This window comes from Brachyhypopomus gauderio, chromosome 14 (assembly GCF_052324685.1).
Source record: "Brachyhypopomus gauderio isolate BG-103 chromosome 14, BGAUD_0.2, whole genome shotgun sequence".
Lineage (NCBI taxonomy): Eukaryota > Metazoa > Chordata > Actinopteri > Gymnotiformes > Hypopomidae > Brachyhypopomus > Brachyhypopomus gauderio.
Window position 1 is genome coordinate 22,123,764 of NC_135224.1, and position 26,273 is coordinate 22,150,036.

A 26,273-nucleotide genomic window follows, 5' to 3' on the forward strand; every position below is an offset into this window, starting at 1 on the left:
TTAGCTCAAGCTGGCGTGTCACCTGTACGTTATATTTATAACTTACATTAATGTGTTTCTTCAAGTTCGAAGGTGAATTTTTGAAGGCCAATATTTCACCCTCTTTAGGGAGGCAGAGATGGCACTTCATCCTATAGGAATTTACTTTCATTCCAGCAAACGCAAACACTGTCTCTAGGTAGGGCCAGGGTGGTCTCCTTCCTCACCCTCACCGCCACGATCACTCGATGTTGAAGGCGTGGAAGGTGCCAATATATGGACATTAAAACACCAACAAGTTTATTATGCAGCACTTATGCAGCTATTCTGCTGTTACCAAACACAATACCATCTCTTTAATGAGATAAAAAGCAAATTATTTGGAATAATTTCGAGTATATGTGCATATGTAAATTAAGCTGAAGGTGATGGAAAATACTGAAAATGGACCTTCAAAGTGCCGTACAAGTGCATGAATTCCACCTTGTAACTTCGCACGCACAAAAATCGAGAGGTGCACGACCTCGCGACGCGACCACGCGCGTGTGGCCAACGCGCATGGACGAAGCCACCGCGATTGCGTCATTTTTGCCGCGCGGACCCTTGCGGCAGTCACGACGTGTCAAGTGAACCTAGATTACGAAGCTCAAGTGTTCAGTGAAGGCAGCACTAAACGAGACGCGACCGGAGCATGCGCAGTTTTCTCATAAGACAGCCTGATCGCTTGACCCGGTGACAGCGCCAGCTTACATGTTTATAATTGTAACGAGTAACTATACAGCACGTAAAAAATGTATCGGGGTAAAAGTATTAAACTGATGGAAAATATGTAGTGAAGTAAAAGTGGAAGTAGGAGAACAAAATAATACTCCAGTAAAGTACAGATACAGCATTTTAATACTTAAGTACAGTAGTGAAGTAGTTCTACTTCGTTACTATACAACTCTGCTTTGGTGTCAGCCACAACACTGGCCACGAATTTAACATGAAAGCCAATCATTGTTATCCTGATAGCATATGAATACAGTATCTACCGGAATGTATTTTTTTATGTTCAATGGCGTATTTAATGTGTCTTTGAGACCAACACTTACTCTGGTACCTTGCGATTCTGTTCGCATTCGTTTCCATTCATAAATGCTTTCAGGTTAATATCTTAAACATTGTAGAACTGCTGTGCATTAAATGAATAATGATCTTTCCAGATCGAAGAGGCATTGTAATTAATCTAATCAATTTGACATTTACGAGCGCAAATCTCAAATGTTGGACCGCAGTGTAAAGAGCGCGAGAACGAGAGCTGGAAACTGATTGAGGGAAGGAGACACGGGAGGAAAAATGCGAAAAAAAGATTAATTATCGATCAAGAAATTAAATTATATTGAAAGCACAGCGCTAGTATAGGTGGGATGCTGATTTTGAGATGATAAAAATCAGGTTGAAGAAGGTCAATTATCTAATGTAATGTTAACTAGGTCTGACGTTAGTTCTAGAGTTGCCACGCGTCCCGTAAAATACGGAATCGTCCTTTTTTGGCAATTAAATTACTTCCATAAATGTTCAATACAAATGTCTGTCACACATCAGCACTAAATCTAAAAATGATTATCAAAAGATAACGTTATATAACGATAATATTCCTGCACATTATCACTATATTAACTCTGTGTCCAATGGACACGTACGTAGCTGCAGTGTGCCTATAATCAGGCATGTTATAAGGGCACCTTGGGGTCCTTGGAGAAACAGCGCGGCTAATCTAAGCAGCACAACGGGACGACTATACGGAGTGTTCGCTGTTGTAAGGTACGGTGCATTTTCGGGTTTAAAAGCAGGTATGGTTAGCTTGTATAGAGTGTTATAGGGTTTGTTTAGACTTGCTAAAGACGAGGTTTGGTTCAGAGCGCTGATTTTGGATTATGGCGGGGGGAGAAAATGTTTTTGGTGTGGATATTACAACTTGCGTTTGTTTCCCATAATTTAGGTCCACAGCTGTGTTTTGTCCAATGAGCCTGATATCCTGTTAACCCTTTGAGTTGGTATGTTTTGATGGCATGCCAACTGTTGTGTTGTTCAATAATAAGACCTGTTGATTTCTTAAGTTATTTTCCTTTATTCTCTACCTTCATGTCCTCTCTCCTACACGCCTCTTCTACTCCCCTCAACTCTTATCCTCTAGCACCCTCTAGCGCATGGGTTAAAGTTCTCCGTCACTACGACGGATTTCCGTCATTTGATTTTGTTGGGGGAAAAATCCGTCAAATCATAATAAACAACACACGCGCGTGCTATCTGTTTTGTGGCCGAAATATGATTCTCACTGGCGCTCATCAGCGCTGGATGGATGACGGCGGTGTCATTTGATTGACTTGCGGTTCATTCCACCTTCAGATTTGCGGATATTACGTAGAAAAGTTTTTACCCCCCTCCTGCCTGGCGTGATCGTAGCGCGCGACTCTGTACACCTGCGCGAACGGCGGAGGCTACTTGCTGCGTCACATTCTTTTTGCAGTGTAGTCCGAAGCAATATGTGGTAGTATAAAGAAACACCCCTCAAAAACAGGGGAATGAACATTTACCTGACCAATTGTAATGTTGCATTAGTGCTGGAATTTAGGCTAAAGTACTTTAAAATGCTTGAAAATGTAACTACTTCGTTTCACAACAAATATCTGTCTGACTGAACAGTTATTACGTTAACAAATACGAGCCTCTTGTAATTCCAGGACGAAACATGAGAGAACGTGAAGTCGTTAAGATTGGGCGTTTTGAAAATAAACCACCATTAAATAATGTGGTGATAAGCGAATTATTTCGAATCATTTCGAGTATATGTATAAATATTTAACTTAAATTTAACGTTGAGAACGCGTTGAAATGGACCTTGAAAGTGACGTACAAGTGCTTTAATTCCACCTTATAAAGGTGTATGAACCCGGCAAACATGACTTGGTTCACTGCGCTGAAGCGCTGTGCGCGCGAAGTTACAAAATTCGAGAGGTGCACGACTGCGAGGCTCTCGCGCACGGCATATATGTGTGGCATGGCTAATAATGGGTGTGAGAATAAGACGTGATGTACAGCTGGGATAAATTAGGGGTGGGGCGGGCTCATTAAGGTTACAAAAACTCTGGAGTCATTGGCAGCTTTTGACTTCTCTACTCTCAACCAACAAGGGGGGAGCTGGCTGGTTTGGCGTGCGGCAGTGTCGTGGAAGCTGCGTTTGGTAGGTTAAGATTGTTTGTTTAGAAATCGATGTATAGTCGATAAGCATGCTGACAGTGGGATCATTATTTGTTTAGGTGTTTTATAATTGAAGTGGAAACGAGTTGCGTCAAGTGTAGGCACGGTTCACGCCTTGCTTGCTCGGTGGCCCATTCAGGGAGCTACAAGGCATATGGTTGTTTGCGGCCACTGCGCAACTAACTTCGCCGTTAAGGCTGAGGTATACATGTAACGGTGAGTTGTTTTTAATATTTTTATTTTAATGCAACAACTGACCAGCTCTTAGATCCAATAAGTGCATGTATTGCAGCTTTGGGGGGGGGTGCTTTTCGTTTTTAGTACATTCGCGAATGTTTTTATTACTAACGAGATTGCTCTGCCGGTACGGTTGGATTTAAATGCAGCCAGTTGAATGCATTTAACGTTATCTGCTTGTGGTCTGCTTCTTCCAAACAGGAGGCGTAATTGCCTGTAGGCCACTGTTTTCCTTCCGAAGTGCGTTTTTGTGTTTTCTTTTCATATCAGTGCCTTTTATATTAGATTCCCGATAGTGACGTCTGCTGAGCCACTTACGTAGAGTTGATTTTAGATTCTGTTGCATATTGGACCATAAGACTGAGCCCCCTTCCGGTGGCGGTACCAGAAGTGCATTACTCCGGGGGTGTTAGTTCAGCACATTTAATTGTCCCATTACGAGGCTTCCCAATTGTGAGATTATTTTGAGTTCTCCGGGGTTGGAGTTTTGTATGCGGCTTTGGTTCTTTTTCTTGGGGTTATCAATTTGGTTATTTATATTGGGTGTGTAATTTGTTTTGGTTATTTCCTTTGTAGAGTAATATTGTTTTTTTTGCGGTTGGTACATTGGTGGTTGTTTTACGAAGTTTGTTGTGCTGTTTTGCTTCTGTCCTGTGGGTATGACCACAAGGGGTTATTACTTGTGTGGGATTTGTATTTACCATCTCCATGTGCTGACTAGGGTGTGACTGTTAACCGGTGTTATCCTTCTGAGTACCGCATTCGCTGAGATGGGCGGTGAAGATGTTTTTATCTATTGCTTGGATTAAATAAACTATACATATTTTCGCTAAACTGCCTTATAACTCATTTATTTGAGAAGCCTTGCAGGGATCCCCTACCCTTTATAAAAGTGGGGTGGCGTAGTGTAGGCCACATTTTGGCGCAGTCGGCAGGATCGGTGATTAGATGAAGGCTGTTTAACCGATTGGTGGTCAAAGTTATAGTGGCTCAGTATTCGGATTAGTAATTAGAAGAGTTGGGGAAAGGCACAGAAAGAAGGAAGACAGTGGTCACAGGTGGACTGAAGAGTAGACGGCAACAGAAGAACTTCGGCATCCAGGAGAAGACTGGGGACCCAGGGAATTGTGACCGAGCCACTTCCAGTTGCAGATTTATTTATTTATTATTATTTTTAGGGGGGTGGGGAAGTGTGTGTGATCATTAATTTTGTTTATTGTTGTGGGGAGTAATTTTTTTTTTTCTCTCCTTTTTTTTCTTCTCTCTTCTTCCCCTTTTTATAATGGCAGATGAAAATTTGGCAGACCAGCTTAAGGCTCTTACCGAGTTGGTTCAGCAGCTTAGGACGGAGAATACTAGACTTCGGGAGGAGGTAGCTCAGGCGCCTGTAGCTGCCGGAGTAGACGATGCAGTAGAAGGTACTTCAATAAACTCCTCCACCCCCAGGCTGGTTCAAGGGAATTCTTCTATGGTGGGTGGGGCGGTAGATCGTTATGTTTATCTGCCTAGGGACCGAAAATGTCCCAGGTTTTCAGGAAACCTAGCTGTAGATTCCCTGAAGGTGGAAGAGTGGGTGGAGGAAGTGCGGAGGTATTTGGCATTACGTCCTGGGTCTAGGGGGGAGCAGGCACTAGTTGTATTTGATTTGTTGGATGGCGAAGCGAAAGCGGAAGTTAAGTTTCGTCCGGCTTCGGAGACGGAAGAGGCAGAAGGTATTTTTAGTATTTTAACTAGTGTGTATGGGTGTTCACAGTCGTATATTAGCCTCCAGACTCAGTTCTTTCAGCGGCGGCAACGGGAGGGCGAGTCATTGAGGGCTTATTCCCACGCATTAATGTTTTTAATGGAGGCTGTGAAGCGTAGGGATCCTTCTTGTTTCGCCAGCCCTGACATTACCTTGCGCGATCAGTTTATTGAGCACATACGTGATGGCTTACTGCGAAGAGAGCTTAGGCGGCAAGTTCGTGTGCGTCCTGAGGCGTCCTTTTTGGAGATTCGTAGTGAGGCTATTCGTTGGGTTGAGGAGGGTGAGTCTCTTGGCCATCGCTCCCGTGTACATTCTTGCAATACCTATTCAGTAGCCGAGCGGGAGGGAGATGTGAATGCCGTTTTGGTTAATCGCACTGATGAGTTGGCTGTTTTAAAGGAGGGCCTGCGGAAGCAACAAGCCCAGCTGGACGCTATCATGCGACGTCTTGATTCATCTCCAGTAACTACTGGCCCTCCAAGTCACTCTCTCAACCGTGATTCTCGCTATCGGTTTCAGGCTGATGGCAAACCGATATGTCTACGTTGCGGTAAGCCTGGGCATATTGCTCGTTGGTGTAAGGTAGACGGAAGGGCGGCTTTGGAAGCTGGAGGAGTGGTAGGTAGCGTTACTGTTCAGCAACAGGAAAACTAGTGCCCCCCGATGCTATCGCCCAGGCGTCGGGAGGGGAGGAAAGGGGCTTTGGATTCTCAAGTGCAACTAGATTGATTGGCACATGTCCTACAGTGGAGATTGAGATTGGGGGGGTGACAGTGGCATGCTTATTGGATACTGGGTCTATGGTAAGCACAGTTACAGAGGAGTTCTTTTGTCAACATCTACAGGGTCGTTTGCAGTCATCCTTGCAGTCTTGTCCATGGTTGCAGTTGAAGGCTGCTAATGGATTAGAGATTCCATATTTGGGGTATCTGGAAGCCAATGTCTGTGTTTTGGGCAAGGTTTTGCCCTGCATGGGCATATTGGTTACTAAAAGTTCTTGTAATTCTACTGCTCATCTTGCTAAGGAGTCTATTCCCGGTTTACTGGGAATGAATATAATTAGCCGTTGCTACAACGAACTGTTTCTGCACCATGGGCCAGCCTTGTTCCGTTCCCCAGATGTTCAACGGGATGGTAAGGTGTGGCAACGTGCCTTTTCTCAATGTCAGCATTGGGAACGTACCTGTCGAAGGGGTAGAGTGGGCCTGGTGAGGACACAGCGTGGCCCTGCCGTTCGAATACCAGCTGGTACTATGAAGTTGGTGCCCGCATCGTGCCATGGTGGTCTGGGGGGTGTACTTTCTTCTGGGGTGTTGGAGCCCGCGTCGTTTGTGGAGGGCCAATTGCCTGGTGACCTCCTTATACCTTCAGCCCTTTTGACTGTGAACCAGGGAGTCGTGCAGGTTCCGGTGGTAAACGTGGGGTATCAGGATAGGTGGCTTCAGTCTAAAGTGGTGTTGGGGGAACTTCATGTACCCCAAGGCTGGTCTAGTGGTAGTACCGTGCAAGTCCATAGAGATGAGCAGCAGCAGGTAGTGACGATTCAGTCTGTCCAAGGGGATAGTGGGTGTGGTATTGATTTTTCCCAATTGACCTGGCCGTCTCTCTCAGTTCAAGAACAGGACCAAGTTAGGAATACCTTGGAGAAGTATCGTGACGCTTTTAGCCAGCATGATGGTGACTTGGGATGTACTACATTGGTTCAGCATACCATCCCTCTTGTGGACTCTACTCCAGTGAGGCAGCGGTATCGGCGTCTTGCACCGTCCCAGTATGAGTTAGTGAAAGCTCATATACAGGAGTTGGTAGATCGTAATGTAGCAAGCCCTAGTACAAGCCCCTACGCATCGCCTATCGTGGTTGTTCAAAAGAAGGATGGGTCTATTCGACTGTGTGTTGACTATCGTCAGCTCAATGCTAAAACGCGCAAAGACGCCTTTCCTTTGCCTAGAATTGAAGAATCCCTAGATGCGTTGGGTGGTGCCAAATGGTTTAGCACATTGGATTTGGCCAGTGGGTACAACCAGGTGGCAGTAGCTGAACCAGATAGAGAGAAAACTGCTTTTTGCACGCCATTCGGCTTGTTCGAGTTCAATCGTATGCCGTTTGGATTATGTAATGCGCCGAGCACGTTCCAGCGGCTAATGGAACGGATCTTTGGTGACCAGAGTTTCCATTCACTGTTGTTATATTTGGATGATGTTGTTATTTTCTCTCAAACTGTCCCGCAGCATCTCCAACGATTGGATATGGTGCTGGGCAGGTTGCAACAGCATAATCTAAAGTTAAAGCTACAGAAATGTAAGTTTTTTCAGACAGAGGTGGGTTATTTGGGTCATGTTATTTCCGCTGCGGGTGTGTCCACCGACCCAGAGAAGATCCGGGCAGTAGAGGAATGGAAAAGGCCTTCAACGGTTAAAGAGTTGCGGTCCTTTCTAGGTTTCGCCTCATATTACAGGCGGTTCGTGGAGGGGTTTGCCCAATTGGCGGCTCCCCTTCACCAACTGGTGAGTGCGTTACAGGGCTCGCGGAAGCAACCTAGGCCTAGAATCCAGGGCCCTCTCGGGCAGCATTGGGATGAAACCTGTGAAAAGAGCTTCTTAGGCCTTAAAGAGCGATTAGTGAGGGCACCAGTGCTGGGATATGCTGATTTTACTCGCCCTTTCCACGTGGAAATTGATGCGAGTCATGCAGGGCTGGGAGCTGTGCTGTCTCAGGATGTGGATGGGCAGCGCCGACCTATTGCATATGCCAGTCGTGGGTTGCGACCTACTGAACGAAACATGTCGAACTACAGTACTATGAAATTGGAGCTGCTAGCTTTAAAGTGGGCGGTAACGGAAAAATTTCGGGAGTATCTGTTGGGCAATAAATTTGTCGTCTATACTGATAACAACCCATTGAGCCACTTACAGTCTGCAAAATTGGGGGCGGTAGAACAGCGGTGGGCCTCTCAGCTAGCCTTGTTTGATTATGAGATCCGGTATCGTCCAGGCACGGCTAATCGTAATGCCGACGCACTTTCAAGATTGCCTGCACCTCCTGAACCTTCTTCTTTGGGGGTGGTGGGCGGGCTTTCTATTCCCCCTGAGGTGGTTTTTCAGGTAGGTGGCCCTGAGAAACCCCACTTGTTGGCGGAGTCTCAGGCCATAGATGCAGTGCCTAGTCGCAGTAAGGCTGATCTTAAGGCGTTACAAGCAGCTGATCCATGTGTTTCTGCGTTCTTGCAGTATTGGAGGCGAGGGCAGAAGCCTACAGGGGTAGAATTAAAGAGGGAGATAGAGGGGTTAAGAGAATTGGCTAGGCAATGGCCCAGGATTACAGAGAGGGAGGGTGTTTTGTATAGACAAGTCCAGTTTCCATCAGCAACCCGCCCAGTGCTGCAGTTGTTGCTGCCAAAAGCACTGCAGGGTGAGGTTCTCGCCAGTCTGCATGACCATCATGGTCACCAGGGCATAGAACGCACTACTGAGCTTGTGCGGCAACGATGTTACTGGCCAAGGATGTGGCAAGATGTGAGGGATTGGTGCCTCCAGTGTGGCCGATGTTCAGTGGCTAAGGCCACCTGCCCTAAAGTAAGAACATTTATGGGCAGTTTGTTGGCCACGCGACCTCTAGAAATTGTGGCCATCGATTTTACCCTTTTGGAACGAGCTAGTAGCGGACAAGAGAACGTGTTGGTAATCACTGATGTCTTTTCAAAGTTTACCCAAGCATATCCTGTGCCTGACCAGAAAGCAAGTACAGTGGTAAAGGTGTTAACTGAAAAGTGGTTCTATGTGTATGGGGTACCTCAAAGGATTCATTCAGATCAGGGTCGTAGCTTTGAGGGGGAGTTGCTGCGACGCCTTTGTGAGCTCTATGGCGTAGAAAAGAGCCGGACCACACCATACCATCCTGAGGGCAACGGGCAATGCGAAAGATTTAATAGGACATTGCATGATTTACTTAGAACATTGCCCCAAGAAAAGAAAAGGAAGTGGCCACAACTGTTACCACAGCTGGTGTTTGCCTATAATACCACTGTACATCAGTCAACCCAGTATTCACCATATGAGTTGATGTTTGGGCAGAAACCGCAGCTGCCTATTGACAGGTTGTTGGGGAATATTAATGAGGAGGGGGAGGAAAACGTTGACCTCTCTGATTGGGTGACCCAACATAGGGAGCATTTGGCTGAGGTGTATGCTAAGGCAAAAGGGCATTTGGAGGAGGCAGCAGCGTACCGTAGGCGTCATCATAATGTACCGGCACTTATACTCTCTCCAGGTACACGGATACGTTGTAGGAACCACTTTCAGGGTAGGCATAAAGTACAGGATCTTTGGAGTTCTACCATCTTTGAGATAGTTGAATGTTTGGATCAGGTGGGAACCTTGTACAAGATTAGGCCAATGGGGATTGAGGGGGGCTGTAAAACGGTACACCGGTCAGAATTAAAGGTGGTGGCCATGGAAGCAAGTCCACCGGTGTCAGCGGTGAGGGGCATGGTAGAACCTGTTCTACCTGGGTACCCAGAGGCAAGTTTAGATGACTCAGAAGAAGAGAGCGCGTTGGGAGATGTATTGTTGTGTGTAAGGTCCCCTGCAGCTGGTGTTTCCAGGGTGTTGGAGCCTTGTTCAGGCCAGGTAGTTAATCCTGCTCAGGGAGAGCAGGGGCATACAGCCAGCGCGTTATCTATCCCCTTAGCTCCTCAGGAGCCTCTGATGCTTGAGGGTCAAGGACAGGAGCCTTTACCTATTCCTATAGTGCGGCGGTCCGTCCGTAGTACAGCAGGACAGCACCCAAATCCTTTTCATCTCCCTCGTGCAGCTATGTCAAATTCTGTTTATAGCTCAGGTACACCCAGCTCTGTTCTTAATGTTTTCCGGCCTTGGCAGTAGGGCTTTTGGTGAGTTAACTGGTTCACCGGGACGGTGAACTTTGGAAGAGGGGGTGAATGTGGCATGGCTAATAATGGGTGTGAGAATAAGACGTGATGTACAGCTGGGATAAATTAGGGGTGGGGCGGGCTCATTAAGGTTACAAAAACTCTGGAGTCATTGGCAGCTTTTGACTTCTCTACTCTCAACCAACAAGGGGGGAGCTGGCTGGTTTGGCGTGCGGCAGTGTCGTGGAAGCTGCGTTTGGTAGGTTAAGATTGTTTGTTTAGAAATCGATGTATAGTCGATAAGCATGCTGACAGTGGGATCATTATTTGTTTAGGTGTTTTATAATTGAAGTGGAAACGAGTTGCGTCAAGTGTAGGCACGGTTCACGCCTTGCTTGCTCGGTGGCCCATTCAGGGAGCTACAAGGCATATGGTTGTTTGCGGCCACTGCGCAACTAACTTCGCCGTTAAGGCTGAGGTATACATGTAACGGTGAGTTGTTTTTAATATTTTTATTTTAACGCAACAACTGACCAGCTCTTAGATCCAATAAGTGCATGTATTGCAGCTTTGGGGGGGGGTGCTTTTCGTTTTTAGTACATTCGCGAATGTTTTTATTACTAACGAGATTGCTCTGCCGGTACGGTTGGATTTAAATGCAGCCAGTTGAATGCATTTAACGTTATCTGCTTGTGGTCTGCTTCTTCCAAACAGGAGGCGTAATTGCCTGTAGGCCACTGTTTTCCTTCCGAAGTGCGTTTTTGTGTTTTCTTTTCATATCAGTGCCTTTTATATTAGATTCCCGATAGTGACGTCTGCTGAGCCACTTACGTAGAGTTGATTTTAGATTCTGTTGCATATTGGACCATAAGACTGAGCCCCCTTCCGGTGGCGGTACCAGAAGTGCATTACTCCGGGGGTGTTAGTTCAGCACATTTAATTGTCCCATTACGAGGCTTCCCAATTGTGAGATTATTTTGAGTTCTCCGGGGTTGGAGTTTTGTATGCGGCTTTGGTTCTTTTTCTTGGGGTTATCAATTTGGTTATTTATATTGGGTGTGTAATTTGTTTTGGTTATTTCCTTTGTAGAGTAATATTGTTTTTTTTGCGGTTGGTACATTGGTGGTTGTTTTACGAAGTTTGTTGTGCTGTTTTGCTTCTGTCCTGTGGGTATGACCACAAGGGGTTATTACTTGTGTGGGATTTGTATTTACCATCTCCATGTGCTGACTAGGGTGTGACTGTTAACCGGTGTTATCCTTCTGAGTACCGCATTCGCTGAGATGGGCGGTGAAGATGTTTTTATCTATTGCTTGGATTAAATAAACTATACATATTTTCGCTAAACTGCCTTATAACTCATTTATTTGAGAAGCCTTGCAGGGATCCCCTACCCTTTATAAAAGTGGGGTGGCGTAGTGTAGGCCACATATGTAATGCTGCAGCCCGGAGCCCCGGTGGGCGTGGGTAAAGGGCGTATCATGTGTCAATCATTTTTTACTGCAGCCAATCGTCTTAACAGATCTGCCAAAAGAAGGCGGAAACTGCACGGAGAATCTCTTTAAACAGAAGTATATGCCGTTCTTACACAAATGTAGCTGAATAAAAACATTAGAAGAGCCATGACTTTAGACATTTTTAAATCAAAGTTTAAAATACTTCTCACTTATTTTTCTGGAACGGCACTTTAATGTTTTTTTCCCTTTATTGCACGTATTGCATCATTTACATCATATATATATATATATATATATGTGGCGAGTGTAAATTGTTAGCGGAGGGGAGGTGTAAATGGACACAAATTAAGTATTATATCGCGATCGATCGCAAAGTATAAACGCCTCCGCCGAGCAGAGTGTTGAGGAGCGATTTCGATTGGAGGATCGTGCTCTATTTTTTTATTAATTTTTAACTGATGCTGGTCCAGCGTGTCGCGTGCCACTGATTATGCCTCGGTGTGCCAACGGTGGCCCGCGTGCCATAGGTTGCCGACCCCTGCTGTAGAGCCTTTGAATATTAAAACCATTGTCGAAATTAAGCTCAGATGTGACCAGTAATGTAGTAAAAGATTTCAAGTAAAAGAAGGACGCGATCACACAGTCTCATTGAAAATGTAGGAGTTAATGAATAAAGTGCACCAACGCAAAACCCGTGACATAATCCAAATAAAGTTTGAAGACCAGTATTGTTTTGATATAATCAGGCATTGCTTTTAATCCTCATAATTATGGAGAGCTAGCTATTGTATGCTCACCGTGTACATCTTTCGCCAAGAGAAATTCGTGGGCAGAGTTTAATTACATCTTTGCGGGAGTCATTGATTTGGATTAACTCTGATTTGATCAACTCTGTCCGATAACTCCAACACTCCATCGTCATTTGATTATATCAAAACAATACTAGTCTTCAAACTTTATTTGGATTATGTCACGGGTTTTGCGTTGGTGCACTTTATTCATTAACTCCTACATTTTCAATGAGACTGTGTGATCGCGTCGTCCTTTTACTTGAAATCTTTTACTACATTACTGGTCACATCTGAGCTTAATTTCGACAATGGTTTTAATATTCAAAGGCTCTACAGCAGGGGTCGGCAACCTATGGCACGCGGGCCACCGTTGGCACGCCGAGGCATAATCAGTGGCACGCGACACGCTGGACCAGCATCGGCAAAAAATTAATAATAAAAAAATAGAGCACGATCCTCCAGTCGAAATCGCTACTCAACGCTCTGCTCGGCGGAGGTTTTAACCTTGGCAATCGATCGCGATATAATACTTAATTTGTGTCCATTTACACCTCCCCTCCGCTAACAATTTACACTCGCCACACACACACACATATATATATATATATAATATGATGCAATACGTGGAATAAAGAGAAAAAAAACATTAAAGTGCCGTTCCAGAAAAATAAGTGAAGTATTTAAAACTTTTATTTAAAAATGTCTAAAGTCATGGCTCTTCTAATGTTTTTATTCAGCTACTTTTGTGCAAGAATGGCATATACTTCTGTTTAAAGAGCTTCTCCGTGCAGTTTCCGCCTTCATTTGGCAGATCTGTTAAGATGATTGGCTGCATTAAAAAATGATTGACAGCTAACTCTGGCTGATAATTGGCCTAATAAAAATTGATTGACAACGAAAGTCTAGTATCTGATTGGCTGCATTCGAAAATGATTGACACATGATACGCCCTTTACCCACGCCCACCGGGGCTCCGGCCTGCCGCATTACCCTTCTCGCGCACGGGTGGAGCCAGCTCGATTACGTCATTTTCGGCGTGCGGACCCTCGCGCTGCTCACGCCACTCGTGCTGCGTCAATTATAAAGGCTTAAACCAGGCTTAACATGGATGGTGTTGTTCTGTTTGTATTTAAAAGCTCTATCCAGTGGTGTTAATTTTTTTTGTAACATACCTACTTAAAGCATGTAATCTTACGGCTTATGTTTTTGCGATGGTGAATCTGATAAAAACAAGAGAGCTTCATACCTCTCACCAGGATTCACTAAATTTGACTTGATCTTTAAATAATTTTCTGGAAGAGGACCCCCAGATAACTCCCATTAAATACACATTTATGTACATTTATTGCTCAGGTGTTCATTCTCTCTTCTCTCCTTACACAGGCTGTTTAGATAAATATACTTTATAAATGTGTTTATTGTGTAGAATTAGGCAAAAGAGGCAGTGTCCCAACTACACCACATTTTCAGTAATTGCTGGCATTGTCTTTTGCCAGGAAAATTTTTTCAGTCAAATGAAAATTTCTTGCTTTAACCCATGCTCTAGCGGCCTTTATAACTATACTACACCAACCTTGATGATTGGTGAATATGTATAGAAGGTAACCCGTCGTCCTTTTGTATGTGTATTAGATTGATCCAGCAACTGGATTGCTGGCTGCTTTTCTCCATTTTGTAACTTACTTTTTATTATTATTGTTCAACTCTAATGCTGCTATTTAAGAGTGTGATTTTAATTCTAGTGGTCATGGGCAGGTCACTGTGGCCCTTGTAAAGTTGGAATAAGTTGACTTGCTAGCTAGAAGTGCTGATGTTTGTGCTTTTATATAGTTTGTTTGTTTTAATATTCAGGTTTGTTGATTTTATGAAGTTGGGGTACCAATTGGATTTGGGACTTTCATTTGTGGGTGTTCACTAGTGTCTTGTGTGTAGTGCAATATAGCGTGGGATTGCTGTGGTGAGATTTTATTTTAATGAGTGTTATAACGTGTGTAACTGACCGTCCCGAGTTCGTCTCCCAGATTTCATAATTGAACAAGTCTTTGAAGGGATTTTATTTTAATTAGTATAAAAACCGACAGGGTTTCCTATTTTACTGCAACTCTCAGAAACCTTAATAAAGCTCTTGTATGTAGTGCTGGGCGGTATACCGGTTCGCACCGAAAACCAGTGTTTATTTTTATCATAAGAATTTTTCATAAACCGGCCACACCGTTTTAAATAGCCTTCACGTGTCTGGAATGCAGCACAGTCGTTAATTGTTTCTCAAGGGACGCTTTTTATTGCTGCGCCGCTAAGCACACACGCAACAGAGCGCAAATCTAGCTTGCTTAAAACGAGGGACATTCTGAACCACGAATTCTCCCAAACATTAAAGTAAAAGTTGATGCCTCAAAGGAACTTTTGCCAAAGAATGGAGCCGTGTCTGTTGTCAGGAAGCAGTGCCGTTTCAAGGTATTTGGGGGCCCCAAGCAAAGACACCAACCGGGGGCCCCCCCAACCTCCACACCAGAAATCTCATGCCCAAACCCCCCTCCGGCCAAAAAAAAAAAACATCTGGCCGCAGTCCACCTTCAAGAACCACAGCATATACACCTCAAACTAACTACTTTACAAATTTACTACTTGTAGCTGAACATAGCAGATTTAAGTATGGGATTACCCGGGACGTATATATTGTTTTTAGCCTACCTGCTGCTAAATTACACCATTTGTACAGGTAGGCCTAATTTATCCAGTGTAAATCATCACTTACCACTGTCTTGTGTTTTTTTTTTTTAGGGGTGGGCATAGATAAATTTTTTAAATCTAGATTAATCTCACTGAAATCTTGAAATTAATCTAGATTAATCTATATTAAAATGGCTCATATGTGTGCTACCCAAGTAATAACTAAGTCAGCTTTTGAGATAGGGTTTCTTAATACAGAGGGTGCATTAGACCAGGGGCTCATCTCCTGTTTCCAAAATGCATCAATGACTGCTTGAGGAAGCTGTTCTACTTTGATACTTGAAGAAAAAAACATACTCAATAAAATGTAGGCTACTCGTGTTCAACGGTTTATTCAGTTAAACATGAATTTGTAAGCCTACATACTGTACATTAAAAGGGGTTGATAACATGTTTATTCAGCTAAACATGATATTTGAAATGTAAGCCAACATTTAGTACATTTAATCTCACGGACATAATTTGGGGGGGACTTTTTCAAAAGCCGGTTTGGTCCTCTGAAGTTTTAACGGTTAAAAATAAATATTTAAATAGCGACGAATCTAGCGCTAGGACCATGCAGAAAACGACCGCTCCGATCTCCACTCCGGTAATATTTTACGTTCCTAAAAATGAATTTTCCATGAAGCAAACCTGGCGACTTCGTGGCTGCATCCATGTAAACACACGTACGATTTTTAATTCACAGGTTTGAAAACTCGTTCTCGCCCCTACTGTGCAATTTGGTTAGGAATACAGCCGAGCTAAACTGTCAAGTTGAAAGTCATCATAGTTTGCTTACCCATTTAGTAGATATATTAACGGCGATAATTTTTATATCGCCCGATAAGAGTATCAAATTAACGAACGCCGTTAACGGCCCACCACTAGTTTTTTTGTGTTCCTCTTCCTTCTTTTGTTTTCTCTTTTGGCTTCCTGATGGATAAATTCGCTTCATGGTTAAGTTTCATATTTGCCGGCGTCTAAAACTTGGCTGTCTGCCAGGACAGTGTCTGCCTGCCTTCAGCAGCTGGTGGGAGGGGCCCCCTTGAGGGGGATTCTGAGAACAGTGTCATTGCTCATGACTTTGAGAATGTAAAGGGGGGCTCACACAGTTTGTCGCTGCATTTAATTCTTAACCTGTTGTTGTCTGGGGGCCCCAGGCCAGCTTGGGGCCCCAAGCAATTGCCTGGTTTGCCTGCCCCATCGCGACGGGCCTGTCAGGAAGTACCGTGTTTTCTCGACTATACATCGCACCTCAATATAAACAGAACCTACAAAGTAAAAAAAAAAAAGGAAAATGTTTTATAAGCTGCAGCGGGCTAAAAGCCGCATATATCTACTGAAATGAATACATTTAACTGAACTGATCAGTTTCTGAACGATGCCTGTAGCATTTCACATGTGACGGATTTGGCTTTCAGCCGGTGTTGTGTTGAATTCCGACTCCCCTTGTTTATCCCCATAAAGACGCTACAGATTATATTGTCGATTTACATTTCTATGCATAAATAAGAGCTAGACTTGTTATCCATCACAGCAAACAGCACGGCATTATCTATGTCCAAAGATACACTGGCTCAAGGGTGTTAATTTTTCACCTCTGACCACATCACTTTGCAGTATTACATCAGTATTATGTCTAAATATCTAGTTAGGACAAAACTAGAGTGCTCAATGAACTAAGTTAAAATCACTGTAACTCCCGAATATCATATGTAGCGTCTTTCTGCGTGTGCAAACGAGGGGACTTGGAATTCTGCACAACACGCGTTCGTTTGAAAAAATTTCTCCATCGTGCCTGCTGCTTGCATGTGCTAAATGAAAATGAGCACTTTCTTCTTTGATTTACAACTTTGTCCACCTGATTAACTTTCTGCTCCGCTCCTGATAGGTGAAGAAACATCTACAGAAATGCCACACCTCATTATAACTCGCATGGTTCAAACGGTTAGGGATGGAGGGGAGGGGGCTCCGATGTGTCGAGGTTACGTTCCACTCTTCAGCGCTGTTTACAGGGTTCATACACCTTTACAAGGTGGAATTCAAGCACATGTACGGCACTTTCAAGGTCCATTTTAAATTTTCAGCTTAATTAAGTTACATATTTATACAAATACACATATGGTTGAAATAATTCGCTTTTTTATCACATTAAAAGGGATAAAACCAAATAAAAGGTTTTGTATTTTAACTGCAACTGTCATGCTATGTGATTCATTCACTACTTGATTGCTACTATTTGAAAACTGATCATGTGAGGCCATGCAAATCTGTATTAGGCTACATGTAATACTGTAGCGTCGGTCCAAAGGGGGGCGGCGCTACTTCCCACGAGCCCCTATGGCTCCGGTATTGGTTCCTTTTATGTGTAATGTTGGTGCATGTATTTATTAGTTTTGTATTCGGTTATGTGTGTTATGTAGCTTGAGTCCTCCCTTATCGGTTTATGTAGTTGTACTATGAGTTATTCTCTGCTGTGTGTGTGTGTGTTGTCCTGTTGTTAATGCCATTCCCTCATGTGCTGTATGAGTTTGAGTCTGTTCTGTGTGATCGCGGATTCATGTGTGATTACGTCGCTAAGGCAATTTAGATAAGAGCCTTGTTGTGTTAAAATGGATCGGTTTCCTGCTTCTTTGTCCTACACCACGCCACAATACTTAGATGGAGACATTTTTCTAACAGTGGAATAGGGTACTCTTAACCACTTTACTGCAGTAATTCTTTTCTAAATCAATGCAGTTAACACATCACGCATGAGGGGAAAACCGTCAAATACAGTGAAACCGATATAATTTTGAAAAATACCGTGATATAGAATTTAGGTCATACCGCCCGGCACTACTTGTATGTTTCCTAAACCTGTGTTTTTTTTTTTTATCATCTCCCTTGGAGCTCCCCTTTGCTCCAGGTGTAAACCAAGGGGGGGCGTAGTCTGGCTCTTTACATAGGGGGCGGCTGTAGTTAGCTAGTTAGCTGTCGTTGAATGGCTACATGTAGAAAAACATTGCTCAGCATTTTTGTTTTCCTTTCTTTTTGCGAATATGCCAAACGTTATAGTCAACCATTATATTTTAATTATCCATTCATTATCAATTATCATTGTCATTATCCATTCCTGCCGACGCTGCTTCCTGCCGACACTGCTGCGTAGCGAATTTTCTAATTGTTTTTCCAAAGTATAATCCTCTGTGCTAATCTTTACTTTTTGTCTTCCTAGACAATTTTTACAGGTAGTACTTCCACTATCAAGACGAGCAGTTGACTATTCTGGCCACTGAACAACTTTCTGCTTCTACAAATCAGCTAGCGTAAGTCCGCTTAAATCGGCTAGACGGGGTAAGTGTTTTGATTCATCCATGGCTGGTGTTGGTTTATTTCCCTGTTCGGAGTGTTGCATGTTTAGCCTAGACCCTTTCGCCACTGATAGTAATAGTGATAGTATTTGTGAGAGGTGCAAACTAGTTAATTCTCTCATGGTGAAAGTGGAAAGTATAGAGCGCCGCGTCCACTCATTATTGAGGGATAGAGAGACAGAGTCTGTGGTAGCTATGGACGCGCCAGGGAGAACTAGCGCCTCCGCGACTCCGGCCATAGAACCCTCACAGCGGGGCGAATGGGTGACGTCTCGGCGGCGTAGTTGGAGAGTGAGGGCTACAGCTAACGCTAATGCCAGCACTAGCCCACCAGAGCACCACTCCCCGGTTCACGTGTCCAACAGATTTGCCCTGCTTAGTGAAACACCCGCTGAGGAGCCTGTCTCACGGACAATGGTGATAGGAGACTCTATAGTTCGGCACATGAAAGTCGCTATTCCTGTAGGGGCTCCAGTGGTTACAGTTAGTTGTTTACCGGGAGCCAGAGCGCCGGACATTAGTGGCAACCTTAGACTGTTAGCCAATAGGAGATTCTCTAGGATGGTCATACATGTAGGGGCCAACGATGTACGTCTACGGCAATCAGAAGTGACTAAGGCTAATATTAAAGAGGTGATTAAACTGGCCCAGACGATGTCCGATGCCATAATCTGCTCTGGCCACATCCGAATGCGGCGCGGCGGTGAGCAATACAGCAGGCTCACGTCCTTAAACCGCTGGATGTCCAAGTGGTGCTCTGAAAATCAAGTGGGCTTTATTAATAATTGGAAAGAGTTCGAGGGCAAGCCTGGACTTTTAGGCAGGGACGGTGTCCACCCCACCCGGAATGGTGCTGCCCTGTTATCCTGCAGCATAGCCCATAGCCTGTTAGTGGGCAGAGTAGTACTAGGAGCTGCTGACTGTCCAGAGGCACGACCAGGCCGCAGACTGACGGGCTAAACCTGTCTGCAAGCTGCTTGGAGGCGTCATCAAGTTCCCATAGGATTGAGACTGTGTCTGTGCCCCGGGTTAAATTAAATCATAAGAAAATAGTCTGCCCTACGTTTTTAACTAATATTCAGACTTCACATCCAATTATTACCTTATATGACCGATCTGAAAATTGGATTAATCAATATTTGTTTGCTCAACTCTAAAGCAGTTTTTGTAAATGAACTTATAACTGACCAGAAAATTGATATTCTGTGTCTAACAGAAACATAGTCAATCTGGTGTTTATTTAACTCTAACTATATCCCACAGGAGTGGCTTCGTTTATATACATAGACCTAGATTGTTAGGCAGAGGGAGAGGAATATGTATAATCTATTGTGATTGTTTAGAAATTCATCAGAAATACCTAGATATCTCAAATTCCTTTGAGATGCTGTCTATTAATGTAATTAGTCCATCCGTAAATAAAAGTGCATTTTCCCTAACAAATGTCTATAGACCACCAGGGCCTTACTTGGATTTTACAGATTTTGCAGCAAATTTAGCAGTATTGTAGTGACAAAATAATAATGGTAGGAGACTTTAACATACATTTTGATAATGCAGAGGTTCCACTGACAAGGGCTTTTACTTCTATATTGAACTGTCAACATTATACAAAACGTAGTAGGACCTACACATTATCAAAATCATACCCTAGATCTAATCTTAACGCTGGGTATCGACGTAGATAATATAAATATACTTCTGCAAACCGTAGCAATCTTTGATCACTATTTAGTCCAATTCGAGATTCATCTTAACATAAATACCCGTTCGTCTCCTCGGCAGTGTATAAAGCGCTCGATAAATTCATCAACAGCAACACAGTTTATTGAAACCCTCCCTGATTTAACTGCTTTAGCTCATTTGACTTCCGATCCAGGAGAGTTAGATAGTCTAACCGACTGCGTAGAGAATACCTGCAGATCAGCTCTAGATATAGTAGCTCCACTAAAATTTAAAAAAGGCTAGATCCAAAAAGCTCACCCCGTGGTACACTGACCAAACTAGAAACTTAAAACACATAGCACGTAAATTAGAGCGGAAATGGCGATCTACTAAGTTGGAAGTATTCCACTGTGCCTGGAAGGATAGCATTATTGACTACAAACGGGCACTCACTAAAGCACGCTCAGCATACCTAGCCTCACTGATAGAGAAAAATAAAAACAATCCTAGATTTCTTTTTAATACTATTTCTAAACTTACAAAAAATCAAGCAGGCGCAGAACCTCAGATTCCAGTAAACCTCACTAGTAATGTATTTATAGATTTCTTTTATAATAAAATGGAGAATATTAGACAATTAGGGGTGGGACGCGATAAAAAAAAAATTAATCGGACGGTAGATCGTAACTTGCATCAGTTGATACAATGTGCAGCGCCTCTTGTAAGCCTTTATCTTCGACCACAGAGAGCGAACAACACTGCAGATAATGTGACGCGTCATGTATAAACGCATGCGGAGTCGCGCGCTACGGCCACTCGAGAAAGTTTAATCCGGTCTTAATGGTCCAATGAAGGTAATTTAAAAACCAGGACATTTCCTCACTTTAAAAAAAACCCGGGACACCCTGGACAGGATGTGAAATACGGACATGTCCCGGGAAATACGGACGTTTGTTCACATTATCGTACTAGTAATACATTTATCAGCTAAGTTATCATTACTGACCTGTGCGTTAGCCCCAGCATGTTTTGCGTTGAGGTGGTAACGAAGGATGGAAGTGCTCCTGTGAGAAGCAAACTCCTTCCTACATAAAGTGTAAATAACACTATTTGTGTTTGTACTTCCATCTCGAAGTTTCTTATATTTAAATTTTCCATCCATCAGCGTAGCCTTTTCAGTCATCTCCATCATGCTCATCTTATTGTGCGTCCATATAATCTGTATGCCCGGAACTCGTGCACTGAGAAACATTCCACGGTGCAAAAGTGTCTCATGCGTTAAAATGCGTTAATTTTTTTAGTGCGTTAATTTTCCTGTAATTAATTAATCGAAATTAACGCGTTAAAGTCCCACCACTAGACAAAATATAAAACCTTCTATTAGCAATACAAAGGTATGTCATCTGGTTTGGTTGACATCGATTTAAATCGCATACTTGGAGAAAAACTTGATGCTTTTCATCCACTCCCACAATCAGAATTGGAGAAAATAATTTCTTCCTTAAATTGTACTACCTGCACTCTAGACTCGGTTCCCTCAAAGTTATTAAAAGAGGTATTACCAGATGTAACTGAACCTCTTCTAACTATAGTGAACTCGTCCATTACAATAGGTCACATGCCCAAATCATGTAAATTAGCAGTTATTAAACCTCTGATCAAGAAACCAAATCTTGATCCGACTGTGCTATCTGATTATAGACATGGTGTCTAAACAAACATGGTGTCAATTTTCACTGCTATGCAGATGACACCCAACTTTACATATCAGCCAAACCTGATGACAAACTCAGTTTAGGTAAAATTGAGGCCTGTGTAAGGGATATTAAATGCTGGATGTCTCTAAACTTCCTCCAACTTAATGAGGACAAAACAGAAGTTCCCCTCCTGGGCCCTAAGGCCTCAAGACAGAAAATTCCAGATCTAATGCTTAATCTTGCAGACTACCCCATTACACCTGGCACAGTAGCCAAAAATCTAGCCATCATACTCGACTCCGACCTATCATTTGATAAATACATAGATAATACTACTAGGATAGCTTTTCTACATCTCCGCAACATTGCCAAGTTAAGAAATGCATTATCACAGGATGATGCAGAAAAATTGATGCACGCCTTGGTTGGCTCCAGATTAGATTACTGTAACTCACTACTGTCAGGATGTTCAAATAGGAATCTAGATAAACTTCAAATAGTTCAAAATGCCGCAGCCAGAGTTCTGACCAGAACTAGAAAATTTCAGCATATCAGACCAGTCCTATCAGCCCTGCATTGGCTCCCAGTTAAATTCCGTATTGATTTTAAAATTCTATTATTAACTTATAAAGCACTGCATGGGCTTGCTCCTGAATACCTCCAGGAACTTATTTCCAACTATGAACCCCCACGTCCACCAAGATCACAGGGTGCTGGTCTTTTATTAGTTCCAAAAATTAATAAGGTAACAGCAGGGGGAAGAGCCTTTTCTTGTAAGGCCCCCCAGCTTTGGAACAACCTTCCAAAATGCGTCCGGGACTCTGACAGTCACAATCTTTAAGTCTAGGTTGAAAACCCACTTATTTAGTTTAGCGTTTGATAACTAATATGCCCCCTTAGATAAAGATACAGATCCAGGGGTTCATAGACGAAGGGTTTTATGGTAGACTGGGGCGCTGGTGCTGTCATCCTGTCACTGCTCGTGGTTACTCAAGTTTGTTGACAGTGCAGTGGATGGATGCCATTGTCTCAGAATACCCCCAAGCCTATGTTACCTTCTGGTTCTGCCTTTTTTAGCTAGGCTGTAATAATTTAACTTGATGCCGGAGTTGCTGCCACACTCCAGAAATGTTCATAATTTCATCTGTCCTGTATATGTCCCCATACAGGGCTAATTCTCCCTGTTTTATTTTCTCCACATGGCTGCCCACCTGCTCGTGGAAATATGAGATGAGGAGAGACAAACGATCCATCCTGTGCCAGCCCCCTACTGCCTGACCGGATGAGCCTACACCATGATGGACATTATTACATCTTTTCCTTTTCTTTATTTCTTTGTCTAAATTGTTGTTGTTGTCATAGTGACCGGTGTCGGCCAGAGGAGGATGGGTTCCCCCCCTGAGTCTTGGTTCCTCTCAAGGTTTCTTCCTCATGCAACAACTAGGGAGTTTTTCCTTGCCACTGTCGCCCTTGGCTTGCTCACTGGGGGCTAGGACTCGGCACTTGTAAAGCTGCTTTGTGACAACTGTTGTAAAAAGCGCTATATAAATAAAATTTTGATTGATGATTGAAATCAACCGTAGAATACCTGTCTAGATGTTAGCCAACTAGCTAGCTCAGTTGTGGCACATCCAGGTAGCTCGCCGGCTCTCAGTTCTGGAACTCAGGACGGTGTCAGAGGAGTTTGTGAGTGTTGCATTTATTTATGAGCACTTAAAAAAAAAATTACTACTGACCAAGGTGCTGTAAACTCAAATAAAATATTTGAGATACAACTAGCCGAACAATAACTCCATGCATTTTTTAATTCTTTAGCTATATGAAAAGTCCTAGTTATTTGGTCTTACATTAAAACTTTACATATCTTGCCTGACATCAGACATGTAACAGGACAGCAACACTGTAGACACGTAAGAATGTAATACGCAGATACGTTCAAGTTTTTTTTGTGGTTTTTCTTTAAGCAAAAACATAGTCCCTGAATAGTTACATTAAGTTCTCTACACTTGCACACAGATTTCATTCAATATTTAATTAAGTGCACTTTATAAATGCGTTCATTAGTAATAAAGCATTTCAAGCTTTAAGTAATTTAATTGCTTTCTTGGTCACTCCTTTATTAAAAACACCGGCACAAAATAAAACGTACCACCCACCGCCTGGAGACGGTCACCCCACATGAGTCTGGTGGTCAGGGCCCAGAGGAGCCATGCTGGGCATCCCTTATTTTCATTTCTGAAAGGTGGCGACCCTAGTTAGTTCTGTGCAAAAGTAGGCTCTAAAAGCTATTGATTCAACGTCTGTCATGAAAAACATTCTACAGTTATGTTGAATCTTACAGGAATCTTCTGGAGGAGGGAGAGTAGAACCATGATGATGAGGGAGAAAGTGAGACAAGATAGCATGCAGGTCTCAAGACGTGAAGGGGAAAGGAGTGTCTGAGCCATCACCATCGAACTGGTCCACCTGGTATGGATATTATTGCTGAGTGTTACGGTGACAGACCCGGACCCTTCCCTGTGGGCGTGCCGCTACGTTGTCTGCGTGCTGTTATGTCCATATTAGTACTTCCGTGGGTGTGGGTTGTCCGTGAGCGTGTTCGTAGTCGCACCTGTGCCTTGTCTCGAGATCACGAGGGTCTGTGTTAATCACCTATTTAATGTGCGTTCGCGCAGTGTCTTGTGCTCGTCTTTGTCTAAAGTTTCGTGTCAGCGCGAGTGTGTGTTGTCTACTGCTTGCGCTCCACCCGGAGCTTCACGTCTTTGTATTAATAAACCCTTTATGTTCACCGTTAACGTCGTGCCTCCGTCGTGCCTCCTGCCTCCTACACCCGGCGTTACACTGAATAGTATACTAAATTGCATATGAACAAGAACAACAAATTTTAAAAACAGACATTTTGCTGTAAGGTGTGAAACTTTTGTCATGGAAATTTCCTGAAATAGATGAGGACTCGTTAAAAGATAGACTCGTTAAATAGATGAGACGTGGTTAAAAGAGAAATTTATTAAAATGTAAAAAAGCATGATAGTCTCATCTAGAACAAGAACTCTGCGGAGAGAGGGAAGTCCTATCTCCTTATATTCCCAATTCTAACAGGCAGGGTAAATGTCTTATCTAAGCACAGCATGTTCCAACATGGACGCCCAGGAGGTTGTTTTCGTCTCATGTGTATTCCTCCTAATATGGAGCCTTCCTGTTTTTAGCGGAAGAAACTGGCGTATCAGTTGTACACAGAAACGGCTGATTGTTCAGCTCCTAGCAGTGAGATGACGGATAACATGGTGCTTTCTGTCTCTGCACATTCCTCTGTCGCAGGTTCCAATATACGCACATACATACATACATACATACATACATACATACATACATACACAAGTACTTGATCACATACATTACATAAATCACACTATTCACAGTCCTTCTGCCAATCAGAATGACGTGCTAAATCGTAATGTTCTTTTGAAATCTTAAATGACATAAGCAAAATGGAGTAATTTCTCTCACACTTAGCTTGGACTTAAATATTTGTTTGCTCAAATATGAATAATTAGGGAAACTTGTAAGTGTGAAACTATGATGAGATGGGGACAGAGTTTTAGTAATTTGTGTACAATTTTCTATTTTAGATGTGTCGCTCAGGTTGAAGTACAAAATTAAATAAATTAATTAACCTAAAACACTGTCCCAGTCTAAAATATTAGTGTTAACACGGTCTGATGGTAATAACTAATCAATGACCGTTCCAAATTGAGTTTTTTACTAGCTGTAATATTGAATAAGTAATTCAGATGTAATGCAGTTTGAATCTTTCCTCCCCTCCATCTTCTTCTAGACATATCCAGGTCCAGGTGTGAGGTGTCAGTGCAGCCAATGCAAGAGTTTCCCTAAGACCATCAAGGGAGGAACCAGGAGAAGCTTCCACAACCACTGGTGCAAATCTCACCCCTGGTTAGAATACTCACAGTCCAAAGATGCGGCGTACTGCTTTGCTTTTAGGCATTTTTCTGTTCCTGATGCTCCAAGGACTGTTTTCACCTCGTTTGAGGGTTATTGTGACTGGAAAAAGGCTATATTGGATAGCAATTAATGACATTGAGACGGGCAAGGGAAGAGCAAAAATAAAGAAGCGACCATGTCCGTCTCAAATCAAGGAAACAATAACATGTTTCCTGGTACATACACAGACAAACAACACTCAGGTGACTAACTCCCTGATTGGCCATGCCTGACCGGTGACATGAACACAACGTAACAAGATGAATTTACTGCATTTTTAACACTTTTTTTTTTTTTTTTTTTCAACATAGTACATCATTCATCTGACTATGTATTTTTTGCATCTTTCAAGTTGCATTACTGCATTTTAGTCTACTACCTTATATTTGTTTAGCTTATTATTCTTTCTTTAATGTATATTCTTAAAATGTTCTGTCTGGTATTTTTGCTAAGGAGCAAAGTAAGAATTTCATTGTACACAGAAACCTGTTTCCTTACTGTGCAAATGTCAAAAAGGTCTCTT

At 43.0% G+C, this 26,273-nt stretch overlaps 1 protein-coding gene and 1 long non-coding RNA gene across 6 annotated transcripts; both read left to right on the forward strand.

Annotated features, from left to right (window-relative positions):
* Nucleotides 1-1,703: 1,703 nt before the first annotated feature.
* Nucleotides 1,704-26,040, forward strand: LOC143474979 (uncharacterized). 5 transcript variants are annotated; one of them, XR_013120894.1, is made up of 5 exons: nucleotides 1,757-1,785; nucleotides 1,964-2,018; nucleotides 18,254-24,220; nucleotides 24,958-25,069; nucleotides 25,587-26,040. XR_013120894.1 is itself a non-coding variant. In XM_076972671.1 (3 exons), exon 3 carries the CDS (start codon nucleotides 18,393-18,395, stop codon nucleotides 19,347-19,349), a length of 957 nt encoding a protein of 318 aa, XP_076828786.1. In that variant the 5' UTR covers nucleotides 1,757-1,785; nucleotides 1,964-2,018; nucleotides 18,254-18,392; the 3' UTR covers nucleotides 19,350-26,040. The 5 variants fall into 5 exon arrangements, 1 of the variants encoding a protein (XP_076828786.1); XR_013120892.1 differs by lacking the exon at nucleotides 24,958-25,069; XR_013120893.1 differs by lacking the exons at nucleotides 1,964-2,018; nucleotides 24,958-25,069 and having other exon boundaries at nucleotides 1,704-1,785.
* On the forward strand, nucleotides 3,122-4,642 carry LOC143475601 (uncharacterized). Its single transcript, XR_013121057.1, has 3 exons — nucleotides 3,122-3,205; nucleotides 3,282-3,438; nucleotides 3,661-4,642. It is a non-coding gene; the product is annotated as an uncharacterized LOC143475601 (long non-coding RNA).
* Nucleotides 26,041-26,273: the final 233 nt, after the last annotated feature.